This window comes from Oxyura jamaicensis, chromosome 19, assembly GCF_011077185.1.
Source record: "Oxyura jamaicensis isolate SHBP4307 breed ruddy duck chromosome 19, BPBGC_Ojam_1.0, whole genome shotgun sequence".
NCBI classification, from domain to species: domain Eukaryota; kingdom Metazoa; phylum Chordata; class Aves; order Anseriformes; family Anatidae; genus Oxyura; species Oxyura jamaicensis.
In genome coordinates this window covers 10,449,309-10,470,160 of record NC_048911.1, presented here as the reverse complement: position 1 = coordinate 10,470,160, position 20,852 = coordinate 10,449,309, and the positions used below count along the sequence as shown (strand labels likewise).

General features: G+C 35.6%; 1 protein-coding gene across 4 annotated transcripts in view; it reads left to right on the top strand.

Moving 5' to 3' along the window:
- The window catches only part of NF1 (neurofibromin 1), an 86,295-nt gene that overhangs the window by 18,120 nt on the left and 47,323 nt on the right, over window positions 1–20,852 (top strand). For 3 of the 4 annotated variants that reach the window (XM_035343319.1, XM_035343322.1, XM_035343320.1), the window contains exons 14-36: window positions 717–830; window positions 1,748–1,827; window positions 3,185–3,308; window positions 3,795–3,938; window positions 4,658–4,904; window positions 5,229–5,302; window positions 5,428–5,511; window positions 6,097–6,537; window positions 6,977–7,116; window positions 7,376–7,498; window positions 7,913–7,996; window positions 8,528–8,644; window positions 9,193–9,374; window positions 9,495–9,706; window positions 10,304–10,465; window positions 11,475–11,578; window positions 12,448–12,583; window positions 15,567–15,629; window positions 17,297–17,455; window positions 18,175–18,272; window positions 18,418–18,564; window positions 19,009–19,155; window positions 19,479–19,589. In XM_035343319.1, coding sequence (XP_035199210.1) covers window positions 717–830; window positions 1,748–1,827; window positions 3,185–3,308; window positions 3,795–3,938; window positions 4,658–4,904; window positions 5,229–5,302; window positions 5,428–5,511; window positions 6,097–6,537; window positions 6,977–7,116; window positions 7,376–7,498; window positions 7,913–7,996; window positions 8,528–8,644; window positions 9,193–9,374; window positions 9,495–9,706; window positions 10,304–10,465; window positions 11,475–11,578; window positions 12,448–12,583; window positions 15,567–15,629; window positions 17,297–17,455; window positions 18,175–18,272; window positions 18,418–18,564; window positions 19,009–19,155; window positions 19,479–19,589 — 3,293 coding nt within the window. The remainder of the gene's footprint in view (window positions 1–716; window positions 831–1,747; window positions 1,828–3,184; window positions 3,309–3,794; window positions 3,939–4,657; window positions 4,905–5,228; window positions 5,303–5,427; window positions 5,512–6,096; window positions 6,538–6,976; window positions 7,117–7,375; window positions 7,499–7,912; window positions 7,997–8,527; window positions 8,645–9,192; window positions 9,375–9,494; window positions 9,707–10,303; window positions 10,466–11,474; window positions 11,579–12,447; window positions 12,584–15,566; window positions 15,630–17,296; window positions 17,456–18,174; window positions 18,273–18,417; window positions 18,565–19,008; window positions 19,156–19,478; window positions 19,590–20,852) is intronic. The other variant, XM_035343321.1, reaches the window with a different exon arrangement.

Sequence of the window (20,852 nt, the reverse complement as noted above, 5' to 3'; positions counted from 1 at the left end):
ATTAAAAACATAAACCTGACATCTAGGATACCTGTCAAAGCAAAAAGACAACGGCAAAAAGAACCTGTCAGAGATCTTACAGAACCAGAGCAATCACAATGAAAGGGACCGTAAAGCTCTGTAACTCTGAAGGGAGAAAAAAGGAAAGGAGAAAATAACAAAAAGAAAACCAGAATCAGGCAAAAAAAGAAAAGCCATTGTTTCAGTGACTAGAAAGATGTTTTCTTAGATCATTGCTAGTTTCTGTCTGTGGTGCTGAGTAAAATAATTTAACAAGTGTAATGTTTAACAGTGTTTTCTTGTGAATTCATGCAAGAATTAGTATTGCATTCTTTTCAGATATTACCTGTGGCTTTGCAAATCTTGTGTATGAACTCTGTGAAGCTGCAGAAGTAAACTAAGTGTCGATAAAATCTGATAATGTCTAGATATGGAGAGCACGTGTTATGCAGTGTTATTGCCAAAATTAGGGTACTACTAGCATCTAATCAGTGTGCTAAATATTTTCCTTTTGTCTGGTCTGTTTATCATTTAGTTTTAAATATTTCTATTGTGTCAAAGATATAATAGGCAAGAGTATCATGGCTTAAAAAGAAATGAGGTACTCTGTCAAAATCCACCTATTTTAATTATAAGACTGTTGCTTAGCAGTCGGTAACATGGTCAGGCATTGAAAAGTTTTTCTTCTTAAAGGTGCTTTCCTTTTTGCTATTTAGAATCCAAGGAAGCAAGGGCCTGAGACACAAGGTAGTACTGCTGAATTAATTACAGGCCTTGTACAACTTGTTCCACAGTCCAGCATGCCAGATATAGCACAAGAAGCCATGGAGGTAAGGGATAATGTTCTGTATGCCAAGCGGTTTGTTTAAACTAGGAAACAATTTGAAATAACTCCTTCAGTATTGTTGGAGAACAATTTCTTTTTTATGCCATTTTAACAGTATTCGAACAGCCCCTTTGCAGCAAAACACTTACAAACTTTTTTTTTTTTTTTTTTCAGAATTTGATAGAAAAAATAGTTAAGATTTCCATATTTGTCTTTTAACTTGTATTTTCTCTAGTGTCATTGCATTTCTTTGCCTCCATATCAAACAGCCCCATGTAGCAGGGGACTTCAGATTAGATACTTTGTTTGCAATGATTATGTTTTGACCAGTTATGTTCTTGAGATACGCATTTCTTCTAAAAATTGTCTTCAATTTATAAATAGTTGATTTTTGAGGGCTTTTAGTTAATCAGACTAAATCAAAAGCAGAAATTAAAGTTTTGGCCTTAGTTCACCAGTAAGCCCTAGAATATGGTCAGAAGCTATTCTTTCCCAGGTTTTCTGTTGTGAAGGCAATAATTACAAAGAGGAAAGTATTTGCTTGTCCTTGCCAAAAAGCTTGAACTACAGAAATTTTGTTGTTGCCACCAGCAGTTTATGTCCGTACGATGTGTTGCACTGATATTTTTGCAGTTTGGATCATTCAGTAAATATTAAAGTCAAAGCCTATCTTTTAAGAAGGTTGTGTTTCTAGCATGGGTTTGTGTGCAAATACAAGGTAAATCTAATAGGGAATAAAATAAAATACCTTTCACATGGACTAACAACAAACTCTTGTTCTGCTATATAAAGTGCTTTTTGTATCTTTTATTTTTTTTAAGCAATGTAATTGACTTGTGATTACACCTATTTCTCTGCCTATTCTTAAGTGACTTGTCAATTTCTGCCTTTAAGTGAGATGCTGTTCTGTTTTGAATGTAGGCCTTGCTAGTTCTTCACCAGTTAGACAGCATTGATCTGTGGAATCCTGATGCACCTATAGAAACGTTCTGGGAAATTAGGTAAGTTCACTTCTGTAAATCAGAACAATAGCTGTTTTGATTTGTCTTCTCTTTTGCAATAGCTGTGAATGTTTTGAGAAAGCTATACAACATTGGCTTGAATCGGCAGTCAAACTGATTTGTTTTCTGATGACAAAGTAGTATCTTCCTTATACTACTGCCATTTAACAAAAAAACAAAACGTAACAAATGTTTTGCTGGCTTTCTTAATGACTCTCTTCAGCCTGCTGTTAAGGTATAGCAACGATTATTTGTTTAAAAGGTTAAAGACTTGCCCTGCATTCAAGTGTTTATTGTTTGAATTCTGTTTTATCCTCTGTGGGCTGAGGGAGGGTAATGCAAAGCAATTCTAGCAGTGTGGATTTGCTGATCTTGACTCTGAAGCCCTCACCTAAGGAAGGTAGTAGTTTGCCCTGACCTGTGGTCTCCATTTGTCTTTGTTATGTATCTAAAGATTTTTTATTGGTTAATGTCATCTTGCATATTAAAACATCACAGCAGCTGTTGCAGTTGATTTCTTGGAGAATATTAAAAAAAAAAATCCAAAATAATCAGTTACACAAAAAGCTGGACCAATAAAATAAGCAACTCAGAATTTTAAGAATTGCATGTGCTAAACAATTTAAGAAAAAATATTTGGTGATCTAATCTGATCTGGTGCAGGTATTGTTTTAGAGGAAAGGGAATTAAAATCTAGGAGAAACACTTCGACGAGCATCAACAAATTGGCCTGCATGACTGCTAAATGTGGCTGAAGGGGCTTATTATGGGTTAGTTTGGGGGCTGAGTCCTACCTAGATGGGCAATATCTAAAACTCATTACTGTAATTTCTAGTAGTAGAAATGAGTTTGTGGTCTGTTCGGGCTGGGGGAAAAACCCATTAAAATTGACACTAATTTGGACCCTTTGGCAGTTTTAACAGAGAGTGTGAGGCCTGAATGGATATGAAGAAGGAACATCCCTAGATGTGTTCCTTCCAGAACAGAGTTGAGACACGTTATCAGAGCAGTGTAGGTAAACTTGTACTGCCACTGTCTGTGCTGTATCTGTTCTGTGGATAAATGGAGGACTTCTGAATCGACAGCCCTGGAGTCTGGACTTCTAACAAGTACCCAAATTGCTTAACTTCCTCTAGGGAACTATAGCGGCCAGTTGGGCGGTGGGAAGGGTCAGAGGGGTTTTGTCATTTAAAGTACACACCTATGTTATATCTATTATACGTTTTAAAAGAAGATGCTAGCTTATCTGTAGGATATTCATGCTCATTGTCTATTTCTATGTAAAAAGTAGTAATTCCTTTATCAGATATTTTATTATTAGATTATAAAGCTAATGCTAAATTTCATTTTGCTGCAGTTCACAAATGCTTTTTTATATCTGCAAGAAACTAACCAGTCATCAGATGCTCAGCAGTACAGAAATCCTCAAGTGGCTGCGAGAGATTCTCATCTGTAGGAATAAATTTCTTCTAAAAAATAAAGTAAGTTAATATTATCACCTATCTTTTGGGATCATTAAAATGAATTGGTCTCTGTTTTGTTACTGCTTTTATTTGTACGGTTACTTTTATGATGGAAAGAGATTTGGTAGCTACTAAAGAAGTTCTTTACACTTAACTGCATTTAAATTATAATTATGTTTATGTTGGTATATATTCTGTGGGGTAAAACCAAGAAGCCTATTGGGATTTTGGGAGGCCCCAAGGAAGGAAGAAAAAGGCATGATGGTGTGCTTATACCGAGGTGATACGTTTTGAAGATGACTCTCAAAATACTTTATTTTCTTAAGGGGAAATGTCATTCTAAGATACCATTAATATGGGTAAATTTATAAAGCGCTCTGAGAGCACCTATGTGAAAGGTGCTCTGTAAATGTTGAAGAGCTTTTTACTTAGTGACAACAGTTCCTGAACTGCATTGTTTTAAAAGGTAAGGTGATTAATTATTTTTCTTTCCTCTCTTTACAGCAGTCGGATAGGAGTTCCTGTCACTTCCTCTTCCTTTATGATGTCTCTGGAGGTGGAACTAGTCAAATGTCTCTTGACCATGAGGAGATGAAAAGCTGTACTCCGGGAGCCACCCTCAGGAGAGGGAAGGGGAATTCTTCCATGGTAAGTAACATAGGATAATAATAATTTTTATCATTTAGGGATAAAAAATAATGTGCAAGTAGAATTAAATCACTGAGTGTAATTTTTAAAAATAAAATTGATTATTTCTGAGGAGGAAAAGGCATACTACTATGTACTCTTTCTGGTCAGTAATCAGCTGTAACATGCATAAGTTTTGAATCTAATCCGCTGGTTAGTAATGAGTTTCAGACTTCTAGGAAGTTGCACTTTTTTCAGGTTAAAAAGTTGGTGAATCCCTTTTTTCTTAGGATCACACTTAGCATCTCTACATGTTTGTCAGTTGTTAATAAATCTGAAGTCTCACTTTTTAATGTATTGCATCCAGTCTGAATAAACTGTGAAAAATCATAAAGTCAAACATTTCAGTTAAGTATACCCTTTGACAGACAAGTCTAGTGTTTAGCTGCAGGGAAAAGTGAAGAGGGTATTTAGAACATCTTTTATGAGCTAAAAACTTCATTTTCTTTTTTAACATACAGTTTTTTGGTATCACTTTGCTAAGTATGTGGTTATCTTTGTGGAAGGAGCAGTTTCTTGCCACTGTGTTTGTGCAACAGCAGATACAGTATATATTTAGATGTTGGTTAGGATTGTTTATTTCTACTAGAATGAAAGCAGGTTTGAAAAACAATTTGGATTAAGAAAAATGCCATATTCCTAAGCAATATTACCGAATTTGGAATTCTGTGTTTCCCAAGGAAAGTACAGCAGGATGCAGTGGAACACCTATTTGTCGCAAAGCCCAAACAAAATTGGAAGTTGCTTTATACATGTTTTTGTGGAGCCCAGATATTGAGGCAGTCCTTGTGGCAATGTCCTGTTTCCGTCACCTGTGTGAAGAAGCAGATATCAGATGTGGAGTAGATGAAGTTTCAGTTCATAATTTTTTGCCAAACTACAACACTTTCATGGAGTTTGCATCTGTTAGCAATATGATGTCAACAGGTAAGAATGATGAGTCTGGAAAATGCATTTCTACCTCTACAGTAAGACTTGTTTGGATTTGAGTTCTTTAAACGAGTTTATATTTATATTCTTGATTTGGTTGTAACTCCTGCTTTCACTGAAATATCCTAGCCATTGAAACTGATGGAAAGAGTAGGGAATTTGGGTAACTGTTCATGAGGATTTAAAAGTGTAACAAGGAGAATCTTTCTAAACACTTAGAGGGGATATGTTCCTCTTTAATAATTACTTTCAATTATCTCATATTTGATGTAGGTGGCTTTTCAAAAATCTGTTTGATAAATGTTCTGTGCTTGTTTGTAGGGAGAGCAGCTCTTCAGAAAAGAGTGATGGCATTATTAAGGCGCATTGAACATCCAACTGCAGGCAACACAGAGGTAAATCTTCTTCTAAATTTCTGTATATTTCATATGTGTTTTTTTTTTTTCTTTTTTTTTTGAACACAGAAAAGTCTGTTGCTACAAGTAGTTTTGAAGTTAAATCTTGATATATCTTATTTTAGGCCTGGGAGGATACACATGCAAAATGGGAACAAGCTACAAAACTAATCCTTAACTATCCAAAGACCAAAATGGAAGATGGGCAGGTGACTATGAATTTTTCCTTAGGTTTAACCCTGTAGAAATTCAGAGTAACTATTTAAGCTTATGTATTTTAAGAAATTTCATTTTAATCTGGAAGATGAGTTGTATAGGAGGACTTAAGCCCCATGAAAATATTCCAGAAATCAAGTCCTCTGTGCTTACTGATAAGAGAACAAGAGATAATTTGACTTAAATTGCTGTAAGGGAGATAGCTAAGTTTAATAATTGAAAAAAAAATAGTGAAAACACCAAAATACTACTAAAGAAATTATAAAATCTCTTTCACTGGAAATTTTTTAAGGAAAAAAAAGCTGCTGACTATCATGACTTAAATATGCTTTGTCCTACTACATAGCAGAGCGTCATCTAGGCAACCCCTTTCAGTCCCTTTTTAACTCTGTTTCTTCAAATTCTATAAAAACAGCTCCTCTGGATAGATTTTTGTTCATTCTAAGATGAAAACCTTAGTAAATTGTTGAGATGGAATTAAAATGGTGGGATATGTTATGACATACTTCTAAATTCTGATCTCTCTCCATTATTTATGTTTAAGTGAAAAGATTTCATCTTCAGTCATTCTTTTTCAGGTGACTGAAAGTCTTCATAAGACGATTGTTAAGAGACGAATGTCGCATGTTAGTGGGGGAGGCTCCATAGACTTGTCTGACACAGATTCTCTTCAGGAATGGATCAACATGACGGGGTTCCTATGTGCCCTTGGAGGAGTGTGCCTACAGCATCGTAGCAATGCAGGATTAGCAACCTACAGCCCACCTATGGGCCCAGTCAATGAGCGTAAGGGCTCCATGATATCTATGGTATCCACTGAGGGAAATGCAGAGACTCCTGTTAGCAAATTCATAGATCGATTATTGACTCTGATGGTCTGTAACCACGAGAAAGTGGGACTTCAAATACGGACTAATATTAAAGATCTGGTGGGTTTGGAGTTGAGTCCAGCACTTTATCCAATGCTGTTTAACAAACTGAAGAATACCATCAGCAAGTTTTTTGATTCTCAAGGACAGGTAAACTGTTGATATATTCCTTCACTTGTGTATCTTAAAAAGTATCGGTCTTGTTTTTCACATAGGTAATTGAAATGGGTTATCTGTTCGTGTTTTCTACAAAAAAAAACTGCAAACATTGTGATTGTATTTGAGAGCATGTGTCATACAATTATCGTATTTGATTCCAGGCTATATTTAAAATAAAGTAATTAAAAACATTCTTGAATTCTTAGTAAACTCTCAGAGTACAGAACCTGTGAGAATGTTCTCAGAATCTTTAAGGTTGGTAGTGTTGGCATATTTAATGTTGACATGTATTGGAATTCTTTTGACCAGGTGATTCTAGAAAAATATTTGTCTGTTACCTTTTCTGCAGTATATTTGATGAAAACACACTTTTTTTTTTTTTGAGTTAACTGCAAACAGGAAGTTAACACTAGAAACTTTCTTCCCATAGGTTTTGTTAACTGAGACCAACACACAATTTGTAGAACAAACCATTGCTATAATGAAGAATTTGCTTGACAATCATACAGAAGGGAGCTCAGAACATCTTGGACAAGCTAGTATTGAGACAATGATGCTAAATCTGGTTAGGTGAGAAACCTGGTTAACCTTCTACACGGTTATATGTTTATGGAGTGAAGTAGACCCTTTTAGTTTTATATCTTTTCTGCTTCCACCCATGGAGAAAGAAGTTGAGCCCTGTTCTTACTGTTCTGACAACTTCAGTGGTCATAAAGATTACTTAAATGATAGCATAAAGCAGATTATGACACAGACCTGAAAAGATTTCAAATGTGTGGGCCTCGTTTTGTACAGCATGAAGTATTTACTTTTTGCTTTTTATCTTCAGGTATGTGCGTGTGCTTGGAAATTTGGTACATGCAATTCAAATAAAAACTAAGCTCTGTCAGTTAGTAGAAGTAATGATGGAGAGAAGAGATGACCTTTCGTTTTGCCAAGAAATGAAATTCAGGTAAGAAAGTAATTTAGACATAATAAAACATCTAGGGCAGTGTAATGTGGACAAGTATAATTTTGGTTACATGTTTATTTTTTTATTTTTTAAAAGAAAACTATTATGATGGTATTTATTTTTTTTTACTTTGTCTTCAGGTGTAATAGTTTAGAATCTGGTATTGCATTATAATTTTATTTTGATTATGGGGATACTAAATGGATGTAAAAAACTGATACAGAGTGGAGTACTACTTGGTGCAATAAAATTCAGTTAATCTTCAGTATCTGGTGGTTCAAATACGAATTTGTAATACTAAGAGCAAACAGTAGTAGATGTGTTTGGGGGTGTGGGTTATTATTTAGGGAAAAAAAAGAAAAAAAAAAACAAAGCTAGAAGTTTTATGTTTGTGTATCTGTATTTATTTCACAGAAACAAAATGGTAGAATATTTGACAGACTGGGTTATGGGAACATCTAATCAAGCAACAGATGAGGATGTAAAATGCTTGACAAGGTAAGAAAGGATACTAATAAACTGCTTCTGAAGTTGCTAACAGTGTTCCAGATACCATTTGATATCCATGGATCAGTTGGATTACGTGGAATTTCTGTAGTGGTAGTAATTTTAAAGAAAAGACCAAAATTGAAACTTAATTTTCTGTGTGCAGCAAGAAAATTGTATTTAATGGTTAGTCTTAACAACATGGTTCTTGAGGGTTCTTTTAAAATGTACAGATTTTTATTTAATCTTTTTAATGCTATTTCTGATTTAGTGTTAGAATTGCTTGTTTTATTTCCTAGAACTATGTCTTCATGTGATACATTATGAAGAATAAAGTTGTCAAAGATCATAGTGTTGAGTTCATTCTTAAGTTTTTTTAGTGAAAACATTGCTTTTTAGTTGTAGTCCTTTAATTATGTGTTGTTTGAACCTGTACCACAGATTGTGATTGCTATTTTCCTAATGGACACAGTTTAAAGGTCAAAAAAGGTTTAAGAAACAGTTTAGCAACTGATTCTTAAAACCTTAAAACTTTTTTTTCAGAGATTTGGACCAAGCGAGTATGGAAGCAGTGGTCTCTCTTCTTGCTGGGCTTCCATTACAGCCTGAAGAAGGAGATGGTGTTGAGTTGATGGAAGCCAAATCTCAGTTATTTCTTAAGTAAACAGTGACTTTTAACTATTTCTAGTATACAGTGTCTCAGAGTAGATGCACCATATGACTTTTACTACCAACTAAGTTTTTTCTTCTAGCAGAAGTAGAGATTACCTTGTATAGATGCCATTTCACAAATCTCTGCCTAATAGGTTTATGGAAACATTTTCATTTAGAAAATAATTACTAAATTTGTCTTCGTTTCCCCTTAATAAAGACGTATCCTTAGTTTGTGGGAGGGATTAGCTGGGTTTGAAATTGCATTTTCAACCATGAAATTTGAAATGTCTTTCAAGACAGCTGTTTGTAAAGGCACGCCATTGGAATTTGTTTTCTTTGTTTGTGGAACTTATATATGAGTTTTTAGGGCAGTACCTCCTAGTTCTTACAACATATTCTTTGAAAGTTGAGACTGTGCTACAGGAAAGATTATCTGGGGGGATGGATGGGATTTTTTGGGAGGCTTATGGTCTATTTGCTTTTGCATGCAAATCTTTCCAGACTGTTGCTTCATAGAATCTGTTTTAACTATCCAAGTCTATCTTTTTCTTTAGGTATTTCACACTGTTTATGAACCTTCTAAATGACTGTAGTGAAGTTGAAGATGAAAGTGCACAAACTGGTGGCAGGAAACGTGGAATGTCTCGAAGACTAGCTTCGCTACGACACTGCACTGTTCTTGCTATGTCAAATTTACTCAATGCAAATGTGGACAGTGGTCTTATGCACTCCATAGGTAAGTTAATTGGATAAAGCTATGCATAAATGAATACATAATGAAGACATTGGTATTTGATTTATTTTTACATTTTCCTTAGTAGTTTTTTTTATTATTATTATTAATTTGTTTTATCAGGCTTGGGCTATCATAAAGACCTCCAAACAAGAGCTACCTTTATGGAAGTCCTCACCAAAATTCTGCAGCAGGGAACAGAATTTGATACGTTAGCAGAAACAGTGCTAGCAGATCGGTTTGAGAGATTGGTGGAGTTGGTTACAATGATGGGCGATCAGGGGGAGCTCCCTATTGCTATGGCTTTAGCCAATGTGGTGCCTTGTTCTCAGTGGGTAAGTTAATTCATGCATTTTATTTCCTACGTGTTTTGAAAATAATTAGACTTCAAATAATAAGGTCAAAAAATTTGGGAGTGTAACAATAGCTTGCTAAAAAGAGAGATTAGACCTACCTTTCGTAATAACTAGCCTTTCTTAGTATATTCTTATATTCTCAGAAAGTATACTAAATCCAGCTGCAAGAGATCGTGATTATCAACAGTAGTTTTATATTAAATTTCAGTTAATGCCTGGGAGCAATGTTATATACAATTATAATAAATGCGTTTGTTTTGGTTGATGTTATTTATTACAAACTGTGTGCTGTATTGCAGACAAACAGAACTGTATTTAGTCCTCAAGTTTAACAAGATGAATTGTTTTTTGTTATACAGCAGAATAAATGCTTATCTGTCTGGACTAACCATTATGAATTTGCATGAGTGGTTATCATGAGAGAGATTTTTAGGCAAACAATAGCATAGGGAAGATTTAAAAAAATGATTGTGCATGCTAAATTTGATATTTACATGCAAGACTCCATAGGAAATTTAAAGCATTAGTACAATCTTTGACTCACTGCTCAGATGACCATTTTCTGCTTCTTTTAAGGATGAGCTAGCTCGTGTCCTGGTCACACTCTTTGATTCCCGGCACTTGCTCTACCAGCTACTTTGGAATATGTTTTCAAAGGAAGTTGAACTAGCAGATTCCATGCAGACACTCTTCCGAGGAAACAGCTTAGCTAGTAAAATAATGACTTTCTGTTTTAAGGTATGTTACCTAACCTTTCTCTCTGCTCCATATCAGATCAGTAACAGGAAAAGTTTAATAATATAAAAATACAAAGCTATGAGTCTCTGGTCTTAAACATTCGAGTAGATGAATCAGATGAAAATACTGATGAGTTCCTTGGGGCCTCAGGTAAGGTTACTCTTAGCTCTCACCTACATCTCTTAAAAGCAGAACTCCCTAAACTTTCAACGTTTGAAATAATACTTGAAGATCTCTTATGTTCAGGCCCAACTGAAAAATACAAATCCTTCTGGAACTAACCTTTTTCCAAGACTTCCTGAGTCAACCAGTTAGGCTCAAGTTTGCAGTTAGTCCTCTTGAAAGTTTCCAAGGCAATAAATGTTTCATCTTGCTTAGTCTGTGTATTCAGGATTGTGAAGAAAACTGATTGCAGTAAGAACAATGTTTGCAAGATTTGTACATTTAAGCAGACAAATACTATTAGATATTTAGAAAGCATTACTTGATAAAAACAGCTAAATATATTTACAGATTTTTGTTACCTTGAAGTATTGTCCTAAATAATCTTCAATCATAGTAAGTCTTTTTCAACTTATGACTACCTTGGTTACATGAGTGATTTGGGGTGTAGTACCAGCTTGAAGACTGTTTCTAATGGTCTTCTGTTTAAAGAGGAGAAGACAAATTCCAAGGTCTTTCATTTCAATTTAAAACGTTGTGTAGTACTGTACAAACAGAGCTGAGGTGTTGAGTCAGTGGGCTCTAAGAAGGATTTCCATCTGGTTATTATGGTTATTAAGTTGACCTATCGTTTTCTCTGGATTGAAAATTAAATAAAATACTGGTAGAAGTTGATCAGAGTTGTGTTTCAGAAGTGAGTCTTCCAGAACACCAGTTTTACAGAAATCTGGCTTATGCCAAAACAAATCAAGTGTTTTCAGGCTCTCATAACGTACAGAATTTTGGAGTGTTCCTGTGGATTGCTATGTTAATCTGGCCACATATTCTGATTTTCTTTTTCCAATAGGTATATGGTGCTACATATTTGCAGAAGCTTTTGGAACCTTTGTTAAGGACTGTGATCACATCCTCTGAATGGCAGCACGTTAGCTTTGAGGTGGATCCTACAAGGTTTGAGATTCAAGGCGGGGGGAACAAAAGTATTTATAAAATTGTCTCCCAGTCACTGTGATTTCCTTTTCCTTGTTGTAAATATTTTTCTCATACTTTCATACATTTCTGCTCCTCACTTCACCAGACACGTTCACTGTATCTACCAACAGTCCTTATACCAAGGGAGAATTGTACAGAGCTGTCCAACACATTGAGATGAGTTCTGCTGCATGTCCTCTAAGCCCTGAGAGAGTAAGGAAGACAGAGAGTCCTTACAAAACCTCTTCTCCTACTTGCTACTTCATACTTCTTGTAGGCCACTAATGCAGGGGTTTTCCAGTAGTACCATAAGGCATCTGCTTTTGGTCATTGGATTAGTTACAGAAGCAAGTTGGAATGCATACATATTGTAATTTTTTTTTTGCTTTAATTTGTCATAGCACTTCAAGACTTGGATTGAGTAGCTGTTCTGTTGTTTTGAATTCTCTTTAATGCTTGAAAAAATTTCCAAATTCTTCTTTTAAGTAGTTTGCCAAAAGATAGGCTTCATTTTTAATAGTTTAGCTGTCAAACAACTGTGTCTATCTCAGAAATTCCTTTCACAGAAACCATCATGACACTGATAATGCAGGCCTCTTGGAATTATGAATGCTTGTCTTAGTATGGAATGAGAATCCAACTTACAGCTATCTGTTTATTACTAAGTTTTGAATGACCTTGTATTTGTCACTTATGTAATTTAAATTATTGATGGAATCTTTTGTGTGAAAGATCGTAAATATTTCTGTAAGATTTTTATTTACCCTGTGGGATAAGGTTACTACTGAAAATACAAGCATAGTCAGTAGGATTTGATTGCTGGTTATACATTTATGGGTCTCTTTCAGATTGGAGCCTACAGAAAGCCTTGAAGAGAACCAGCGGAGTCTCTTGCAAATGACAGAAAAATTTTTTCATGCAATCATTAATTCTTCTTCAGAGTTCCCACCACAACTTCGCAGTGTGTGCCATTGTTTGTACCAGGTATGCCTGCAATGGTTGCCTGCCCCTAAACTTTGGTTGTTTTTTTTTTTTTTACAATTCTAGCAGTTTGCATCTTGGTCTAGTAATGGGTGCCTAGTGGGCATTTCTTAAAGAATGTTGTCAGAAGTTTGTTTAAGAACAGGGATCTAAGCTGAAGGACTAAATGGTGTTTTAGGCCTTGGGTTGGCAGTTAGGAGGTGATTAAAATGTTATTTTTTTAAGGAATTGAATCATAGCTAAGAACTCAGACCTAATAATCTCAGTGGGAAACTGTAGATTAACTATACAGGTAATGGGTATCCTTGCTTTCATCAGTTTATCATACAGGCCCTCTATAGGGAAGGCAGCAAAAAGGAAAAAAATATAAATCTGTTGGGTTAACAGAATGCAGAACCGTGTTTTGAATACAGAAGCATTATACTTGTTTTATTTCTGCTTTAATTGGTCCTATATAAAGTTAGCTTATTAACTTTATACCTCTAGTAAACATCAGTTTTATGAACAAAATAGCTACTTGTGCAGTTACTGATTTTACATAGTTGTTCTCTGCATGAAAATTGAGGCAATTCCTTCACGTGTATTTATTTCTGCAGTATTTTTTTCCAAAAAATTGTCTCTGAAATCTAGTATTCACATCACTGCACCAGGAATATTTTTCAGTCTTCCAGTACAGGTGGACACAATCTTACACTTTACATGTTTTATAGAAAAACAGGTTAAAAGATTGTAAAATTCTTGTACAGAAAACAACAACGAAACTGTATGGCTTTCAGTGGCACCAAACTAGCTGCTAAAATTCCAGTAGGGGACGGATATTCTTGCTGCCCGCAGGACCTGTAGGAAATGCACTTAGCTGTCCTTCTGGAGCAGGCTGTCACAGAAGGGCTGTGCTCAGCAGTTTGTGAGCTGCAGTCTCTCCGTGTTCTGGAAGAGCTATTGTTGGCCTTTCTGCCACGGAGTCTGTATCTCGGGTCTGACGTAAAGTGAGGAAAACTGATTTTCTGAGCTATGTTTGGAAGGAGCGCATGCAAAGGAGCTATTATCAACCACAACCGCATGTGAGAGATGGCTGTGGAAAGTGAAAGCATCCTTGTCTTAGAGAAACAAAACTTTGAACTAATTATGAGTAGTACAAAAAATTTTATGCAATGTTAATCATTATTCTTAGCACTGTTAATGTTTTAGGCAGCTATTAATAATTTTTGTAGTGAATACTGTTGTGATTTTCAGAACTTGGAAGTGAAGACCAGTGCATCGTGTTGGGACTGTTGTGGATCTTGGGTTGTTGTCCTCAGCTGTTGGGAAGAATTAGGTGTGCAAATGCTGGCCTTTTGTTTCTGCCCTAACAGCTGGTGTAAATGGCTTCTCAAGTCATCTGGCTCTCTTTGTGCCTCTGGTTTTAACAAGCTGTATCCAGGTTGTGGAGGTTTTTTTTTGTTTGGGTTTTTGTGTGTGTGTTAAGTAGGGAAACGAGGTGGGCAAGTTGGTTTTCCTTCAGGATCAGATGGTCACACAGACATTGACTGCAAGTGGATGTGTCACTGAAAATGCCATGTGTGCTTGATTGTTGCTTCCATTATTTGCTGCTGGTTTGTCCTGGATGTTTTCCTAGAATTGCTTTATGTGCTGTTGCTAGGGTGCATCAGACTTAGATCCACTGCAGTGATACTTTGCTAAAAATTCTTCCTATACAAACCATTTTTAATTCTGACGTGATTTGGAATTACTGGGACATACTCTGCAATGGGGGGGGTTTCAAAGATTCTTCTGTGGGAGCATATCAATTCTATTGTTTTTTGCCTTTACATTGTTTCGGTTAAAAGGCTAATATACGTGATTTTTCTTAATAAAGAAGGATGGAAATTTTACTTCCTTTAAATACAGTAGCCTGATGAATGCTTCCAAAGTTAGCTCTTTCTAGAAGTTACACAAAGTCAGAAGTTTGGTAAAGACAACATCAGTTAAATATTAACAGGTCTTGAATAAATTTGAGCTGTTTAAATTTAGCTTGGTTGGTGGAATAGCTTGCACTGACTTGCTTTTTTACTGTCACATTTTTAAGTTGTATGAATTTTCTTCCAGTTCTTTTCTTTAAAGCTTATATATGAACTGTTGGTGTGTGCTCGTTCTCAAACAGCTAAACACTGCTAGCTTTCTATTGATAGAATTCCAGGCTTCACTTAGTGTAGGGCTTTTCAGTGATGCTAGTTTGTTCTACAGCTAATATGAAAGACATAGCATTGAGATGCAAGAGCAAAATTCACCTCTTGGCAGGGCAGCAGTACGTAAGGCTGATGTACTATATCTTTGCTCAAATCCTGTTGTAAAATACCAATGTGATGTTTTGTGGTGGGTCCTTTTCCCTTGAAATGAACGTAATCAAGTCAGATGTCTAAATTTGGAAATCTGTAATAAATTAGATGTAGATCTGCTGGCTTTTTTTTCCTTCCATTCTCCACAGAATTATTTTGTTATTGTTTAGCTCTCAAAGTAATAATTAACCATGATGAATCACAGATCTAACTAAATTAAAGGACACACAGAGAAACATTGGGAAGATTTAAAACTCTAAATTTATTTTTAACGTAATATGTATATCAAAGGTATAACACTTTGCTATTTCTACTATTAAAATTACTTTGGGATGGTGAAATACGTCTGAAAGCTGAATATGCAATTTAATGCCCAATATTGTGTATCATGAGCACATTAATGTGGTTTGACTCTTAATCTAGCCAGAAATAGTAGAAATGATTGAAACGCAACATTTGCTTGTTTTGTATTTAGTGCTTTCTAAATAAGATGTAATAAAAAAAAATGTGGAATAGAACCTCCATCATCAGTCTTTAGTTTATATATTTCATTTTCTGTTGGTTATGTTTGTTACATTTTACTGTGTAATTTATGTACAAGTCAACATTGGTTTTTTGTTGCTGTATGTAGTTGGTGCTGTGACTTGTTTGTGCTCATCTCTGTTCTGTAGGCAACTTGCCACTCTCTACTGAATAAAGCTACCGTAAAAGAAAAAAAGGAAAACAAAAAATCAGTAAGTTTGGAGACCTTTTTACTAGCCATTTCTTTCAAAACACAACAGAAATCTTTTGCTGTTTATTCAAAACATCTTCACTTCAGTCTATTTGAACTCACTGTAAAATCATTCTACTAATTCTGGCACAAAATAGCTTTCATTTCAATTAACCCTGGAATTATTTTATATTTAAAATATTCTCTGTGTGCCTGAGTAAACAAAAATACATCTTTAACATTACAGCTTAGCATTTAATATTCTGATTCCTCTACCCTTACCACCATCTTCCAAAAAAAAAATGGAGAAGGAAAATATTTGGTTTGGGGGAAAATCTGAGTCTGTTCAGTTGCTTTAATACTTCGGTAGATAACATGACTTCAGCTTGCATCCTGGGAGAAGAACAATTAACACATGGTTTGCTGAAAAAAAGTCTCCTATGATTTATTTCTGATATTTTCTTTTGTTTGCCTTCTAACTAAGCAATAAAAAGTAGCATTTCCATTTATTTACTGAGGGAAGATGAGAAGATTTTCCATTTTAACTTACTGTGTTAAAGAAGAGTTGAGATGTATATATTGTGATAGAGTGGTATCATTATAAGCTAAAGCTTACCCTTTTCTTTGACAGTGACCTCAAAATATAATGTATGAATAATACTGAGGCAGAATGGAAATTTAGACTTCTATTAAATACTCACATATTTTTTGCTATAACTGAGAGGATTAGTATCATTTTGAAATGCAAAATCTGTGTGCAAAGTAATACTTTACAAGAAAATATTATAAATGATTGCATCACAAGATAACTTGATTGAAGTTGCTACTGAACCATAATGATTCTTGACATGTATGCACTAATGGCTTTATCTGTTCTAAAATGCATGATTTGAGATTGCACTAGTTATGTTTTGAAGTAGTGTAGTAAGCTGGGAACTGTGTCTTATTTAAACAATTTAACTTCATACATGAATCTTGCTAATTTTATTCTGTGAAATGGTAGAATCTGACATTATGATTAGCTGATAATTGGACAAAAATATACGTATAGATATGGAATATTTATAAGACACTAGCTACTTGGCTCTGGATCATTCTGTCTTTCCTTCTTTGGTAAATCTGTTGAGATATGATGGATCTGGAGTATTTCTTCAAATATCTCCCTCCCTCAAATTTAGATTACTCCTGAGTAATAGTTATTCAATAGTAAAATAGTAATAGTTATTCAATAGTAAAATAGTAATAGTTATTCAAATAAAAGACCTGAGAATTTAAAAAGAATTATCGGTTTGTTTGGAAGGCTGTGCACGCCTGAATGTGAGCATACGGCATTTGTCCACTTTACTGTCAGTGGCTGGAATTAACTGGTGAGCAACTTTGTAGTTTACTTTCTTAGCTTTGTACAATAGCTATTGTAGGAATTTCACCCCAGCAAGAAAGTCTGTATGAAAGCTGAAGTAAGCCTCGCCAGTGTCTGGATAGCCCCCTCCTCCCTTACTCTTCTTTCCTTCTCTTTGTTGATTGTCTTACAATGCAAGACCTATAAAGAAAAGAGAATCCTACTCAAATCTATTAACCTGATTGCTATGGAAAGAATATGTAAAGTTGGACTGCCGTACAAGACTTTTCTCAGATTGCTTTCCCTTTTCTTTAATGCGAATATATTATTTATAATTCTCAACTTCATAGGTTGTTAGTCAGCGATTTCCTCAGAACAGCATTGGAGCAGTTGGAAGCGCTATGTTCCTACGGTTCATCAATCCTGCGATTGTCTCTCCTTATGAGGCAGGGATTTTAGATAAAAAGCCTCCACCAAGAATTGAAAGGGGATTGAAACTGATGTCAAAGGTGAATCAGTGTATATTTTTATTTGGCCATATTGTATGTTCTACCTGAAGTAGTTCTGTTCTTCAATTGACAAGGATGAGAAAATTTACTTAAACTTTTTAGTTTTGTGTAACAGAGATCACGCTTACTTAAACTGCAGCTTCTGGGTTATGTTTATAGATCATAGCATTACTTAAAAACAAAGAAACCAACATAACTTCAACAGTAGTCTTGATATTAATGAGGTTTATAGAAGTTTTGAAGAGGAAACTTTTTTCCTGTCTTCCATCTCAGAACTGGTACCATTTGGTATTACTTCCTGTAAAAAAAAGAAAGGGGGGTAGCTTAATGGTTCTGTACAACTTCCATAGCCTTGTGTATGTTATCCATTTAAACTTCTAATTGTTGAGAAATTATGATTTTCTTCAAATAGGCATGTGCCTTTACATCTGTTTGTGATTTCCAGAAAAAATACTAACCCTTAGTAAAGCACGCTTTTGAAAGATGGTTTATTTTCCTGGTTTAAACCCAAGTAAAGCTCAGAAGCGAGATCTTTTTCTAGTATTTAGAATTATGTAAAAGAAAATACTTTGTATTAGATGGCTTGTGTGCCTTTTTTGTTTGTTTTGATGTTTCACAACAAGTTAAAATGGGTATTTCTGATAGTGAAGTTGTACTGGCAGTCATAACAGTTAAGACATTAAGCCTTTATGTGCCTCTACCATCTTTTTATTATTTAGATACTTCAGAGTATTGCCAACCATGTCCTGTTTACAAAAGAAGAACATATGCGGCCTTTTAATGATTTTGTAAAAAGCAATTTTGATGCAGCACGAAGGTAGGCCCTTCGGAATCTTTTGCCAAGCGTCTTTGTCGTGTAAGCTATACGCGGAGATGTGTTCTTGCAGGCTTTTGACTTGCATTGTGTCTGCGTGGCAGAATTCCCGTACATGATTATGGCAATGGCTGGTTTTCAACTCTAGGTTTTTCCTTGATATTGCATCTGATTGCCCAGCTAGCGACACTGTCAATCACAGCCTGTCTTTCATCAGTGATGGCAACGTACTTGCTTTGCACCGGTTGCTGTGGAACAATCAGGAGAAAATTGGCCAGTACCTTTCCAGCAACAGGTAAGACTTCAGAAATATTATGGAGGGGGCTGCTGATGGGGAGTGAATATTTTGAATTACATTCAAATGCTTTTGCCATTACTACTCAGAAGAATATGGTGGCTGAAAAAATCTTACCTCTGGATACTTCTTTGTCTTACCAACAACTCATTACTGGGTGCATGTCTAAGATCTTTTTTGCCTGCTTTGCTGCCAGCCTTCTGTACAAGTGTATATTTGTCTGTCAATCTTTGTAAAAATTGATATGCATAATACACACATTTTTCTCATTTCTTCAATGAACACATTTTTTAATTTTAAAAAGGAAATGTCACCTCTTCAAGGTAAGGAAGGGTACTAGGCAAAAAATAATAATAATGATAATAAAAAACACAAAAACAAACAAAAAACAGGAATTGCTGAATAAATAAAGACTTCTCTGTTAAGTAATAATGCTGTTTCTAGGGACCACAAGGCTGTTGGAAGACGACCTTTTGACAAAATGGCTACTCTTCTTGCCTATCTGGGTCCACCTGAGCACAAACCTGTGGCAGATACACATTGGTCCAGTTTAAATCTCACTAGTTCCAAGTTTGAAGAATTTATGACAAGGTAATGAGATTATTGTGGAGGGGAAGCTCATTGTGGGTTTTCTTACTTCAGCAGGAAGTAGTTACTAAGACTCGAGCTTTCATTTTGAAGGAGGGTTTAAAAGGCTGGCTCTACGTATACCTGTTAGGTTTGTGAATAGAAGATTTTAATTTCAATAATTAAATTGAGAATTAAATCAGAATGCAGTAGCTTTTGTGATTTAACAGAGGTTCAAGATTTTATGAACTTTAATGGTTCTGTTTAAAGATGCAAATAAACAGTGCTCAGGATTTTTGTTTTATTAAGGCAGTTGTGAAAAGCTGATGTCATGTACTGCTTTTTAGGCATCAGGTACATGAAAAAGAAGAGTTCAAAGCACTGAAAACATTAAATATTTTCTACCAAGCTGGGACATCAAAAGCTGGCAATCCTGTTTTCTACTACATTGCTCGGCGGTAAGGAATCTTTCACCTCCCCTGTCTAAAATAAACCTGTAAAGGCTAAAGTATGAAGTGTATTATGAAAGAGATGCAAACAGGACTCTGAAAGTAACTTATTTGCTGAATATTGGTGACAGTAATTTTGAATTGTGATCAGAACTAAATCAGAACTAGTTCTTCCACCTAGGAGTATGTGAGTACCTGCAGAAATATACGTGAGACTTTAAATTTTATTTTTCACTGTTTGAAGTATCTGATTATGATCTGATTATGAGAAAAGAAGAACTACACCTACACCACGTTACTATTAATCCTTTATCAAAGGTTTTAGCATCTTCGTATTATTAAGTGTAAAATTAATAACAAGCTAAAATAAGCAATAAAACTCCTGAAAAAGTCCCCATATCCCATTTTAAAGAGTAATGCAAGTATTTAGAAATTTTATATATAGTAATCACCATAGTGTTGCTTCAGTTTGATCAATAAGTTCTAAGTGAAAAATAATTCCATGTTTTTAGAAATGATTGAGATCTATGGGAATATCACTGAATAATTTGGGAAGAGTATCCCAAGATTAGTATTAGTCAGTTTGCAAACAAGTTACAATTCTCTGTTTAAAAGAAGCAGGATATATATTTAATCTGTGTGGAATTCAAATAAAACAAGGCAATGAAGGTGCAACTACAGTAAGAATATAACTGAAACTTATATTTTAAATTGAGTAACAGCCTTTTAAAAGCTGTGGAGTGAGGACGGAAAGTTCAACATCCCTAGGGACGGTACTCACTATTACAAGTCATTTGCAGACTTCATACGAAAAGGAGAGTCACTGTGCTCACAAGTAGCTGATGGGTGCAATCAAATCAGGATTGAAAACCAAGACTGTAGCTGTTCCTCCTTTTCTCTGAGCTGTGCTGGTGGTGCCCTTGCCTTTGGTACTGGTGCCGCTGTTGAGGTGCAGGCTGGCAGCTGGGGCCGCTGGTGTTGGCACTGGCGGGGTGGTGTTGCCACGGTCTGCGGAGTTCTCCCTGGTGCCAAGGGGGGTGCTGAGTCCTCGTGTCATTGTGGCGCTGGCTGATGCTAGCAGGTCTTGTTTGGATGTTGGCCTTCACGGTCAGGTTGTTGCCGTCGCTTTGTGCGCCAGTGGGGCTCTTGGTTTTGCTTCTGCTGCCGTTGCCAACTTGGTTTTTGCTGGTGGTTAGCGGAGTCGGTGCTGGTGGAGCTGCCTGAGGCAGTAGTACTGGTGTAGAGCTTGTGGGGATGCTTTGGCTCTCCGGG